This window comes from Suricata suricatta, chromosome 10, assembly GCF_006229205.1.
Source record: "Suricata suricatta isolate VVHF042 chromosome 10, meerkat_22Aug2017_6uvM2_HiC, whole genome shotgun sequence".
Taxonomy (NCBI): Eukaryota; Metazoa; Chordata; class Mammalia; order Carnivora; family Herpestidae; genus Suricata; species Suricata suricatta.
The window spans coordinates 57,372,195-57,373,696 of NC_043709.1; the positions used below are offsets into that span (position 1 = coordinate 57,372,195).

Below are 1,502 nucleotides of genomic sequence, written 5' to 3' on the forward strand. Positions count from 1 at the left end.
CTGTGAGATGTGAGATTGTGACCTGAACCAAAATCAGAGGCCTCAGGAGCCTCATTATCTTTTCTAATATCTAACAAAAGTAAACAACAAAAAAAGAAAATAAAATTATAATAGCAAAAAAAAAAAAAAAAAGGACTAGAAACTACCAAAGAGAGGGTGGGAGATGTCAGCCATTAATTTGAAAAGATGTCAGTGATGAAAAGCAACAGTAGATCGTGTGTAGAAGTGGGAGGCTTTTAACCTTGGCTTTAGAAGCCTTTTCTAACTATAACTTCTAAAAAGTGGATGTGTAAGTTGACAAAATCCTGAGATTTTTCACCTCATTTGGGGAAAAGTGAACCAAATGTATCTTCATTTTATTTTCTTTATGGAAGGATGAAAGTATGGCTACAGTTGAAAGATGAATGCATAAGGGGAGGAGAATCAAAATTATTGACAGTTTGACAGAAGTGCAGTCCCCAGAGCTCCATGATGAAGACCAATACCAATGTTAGATTTCCTTCAAAATAATGCTGATAATATAATTTCCTTTCCTAAAACTTCTTTTGACCCACCAATGTCAACTAACTCCATAGTTTGTAAATAAATAATCCCTTCATTATGGCCTCTCTTTCTCACTCTGAATTCTTATCTTTCCACTCTTCTGAATAAGCAATATATTTTGCCTCAACTTTCAAGTTATTTCTGGAAAATAGTTAATTCTCTTCAGTTGTTCTTTATTCTTTTTATAGGTTCTCATCCTCTTCTAATAGCACTTACTGTGTTATTTTTTGGTAAACTTTTTACATAAATTTAAAGTTTATACATCTTTCTATCATACTGTAAATTCCTTGAAATTAGGACATATGCCTTTCATATTTTTATCCACAGGGGCCAGCCAGTTCAGCAGTTGAAGCATAGTAGACACTCAATACATATTTAGTAAGCAAAATATATTTTTCATTGAGATGTATTCTGATTTTCAAAGCTTCATAATCTTTTTGACAGTGTCCTTAAATGCTTGCTTCACTTGCTGATTTCTTAGAGTGTAAATGAAGGGGTTTAACAAAGGAGTAATTGAGGTAATGAGCACAGCTATTCCTTTGTTGAAAGCACCTTCTTCTTTGGCTGATGGATTAATGTACATAAACATGCAGCTGCCATAAGAGAGGGAGATGACAATCATGTGGGAAGAACAAGTGGAAAAAGCCTTTGTCCTTTGCTGGGCAGAAGGGATCCTCAAAATGGTCCTGATAATGTATGTATAAGAACATGTCACCAGCACCAGAGTAACCACCAGCGTCACAACCGCCAAGAAGATAACCATCTGTTCTAGGAGGCTTGTGTCTGAGCAGGCAAGCTCCAGAAGGGGCCCATAGTCACAGTAATAGTGATTCAAAACATTGGAGGCACAGAAATCCACCTGGCTCATCAGGATGATTGGGGGTAAGATAGCTAGGAGTCCTCCCAGCCAGGAACAGAACACGAGTTGTATGCAGACCCTGTTGCTCATGATGGTCAGG

At 37.0% G+C, this 1,502-nt stretch overlaps 1 protein-coding gene across 1 annotated transcript in view; it reads right to left on the reverse strand.

Annotated features, from left to right (window-relative positions):
• Window positions 1-961: 961 nt before the first annotated feature.
• LOC115304955 (olfactory receptor 6C4-like) overlaps window positions 962-1,502 on the reverse strand; it is a 1,220-nt gene continuing 679 nt past the window's right edge. The window contains exon 2 of the mRNA XM_029955305.1: window positions 962-1,402. Within this exon, the coding sequence (XP_029811165.1) occupies window positions 962-1,402 (441 nt within the window). The remainder of the gene's footprint in view (window positions 1,403-1,502) is intronic.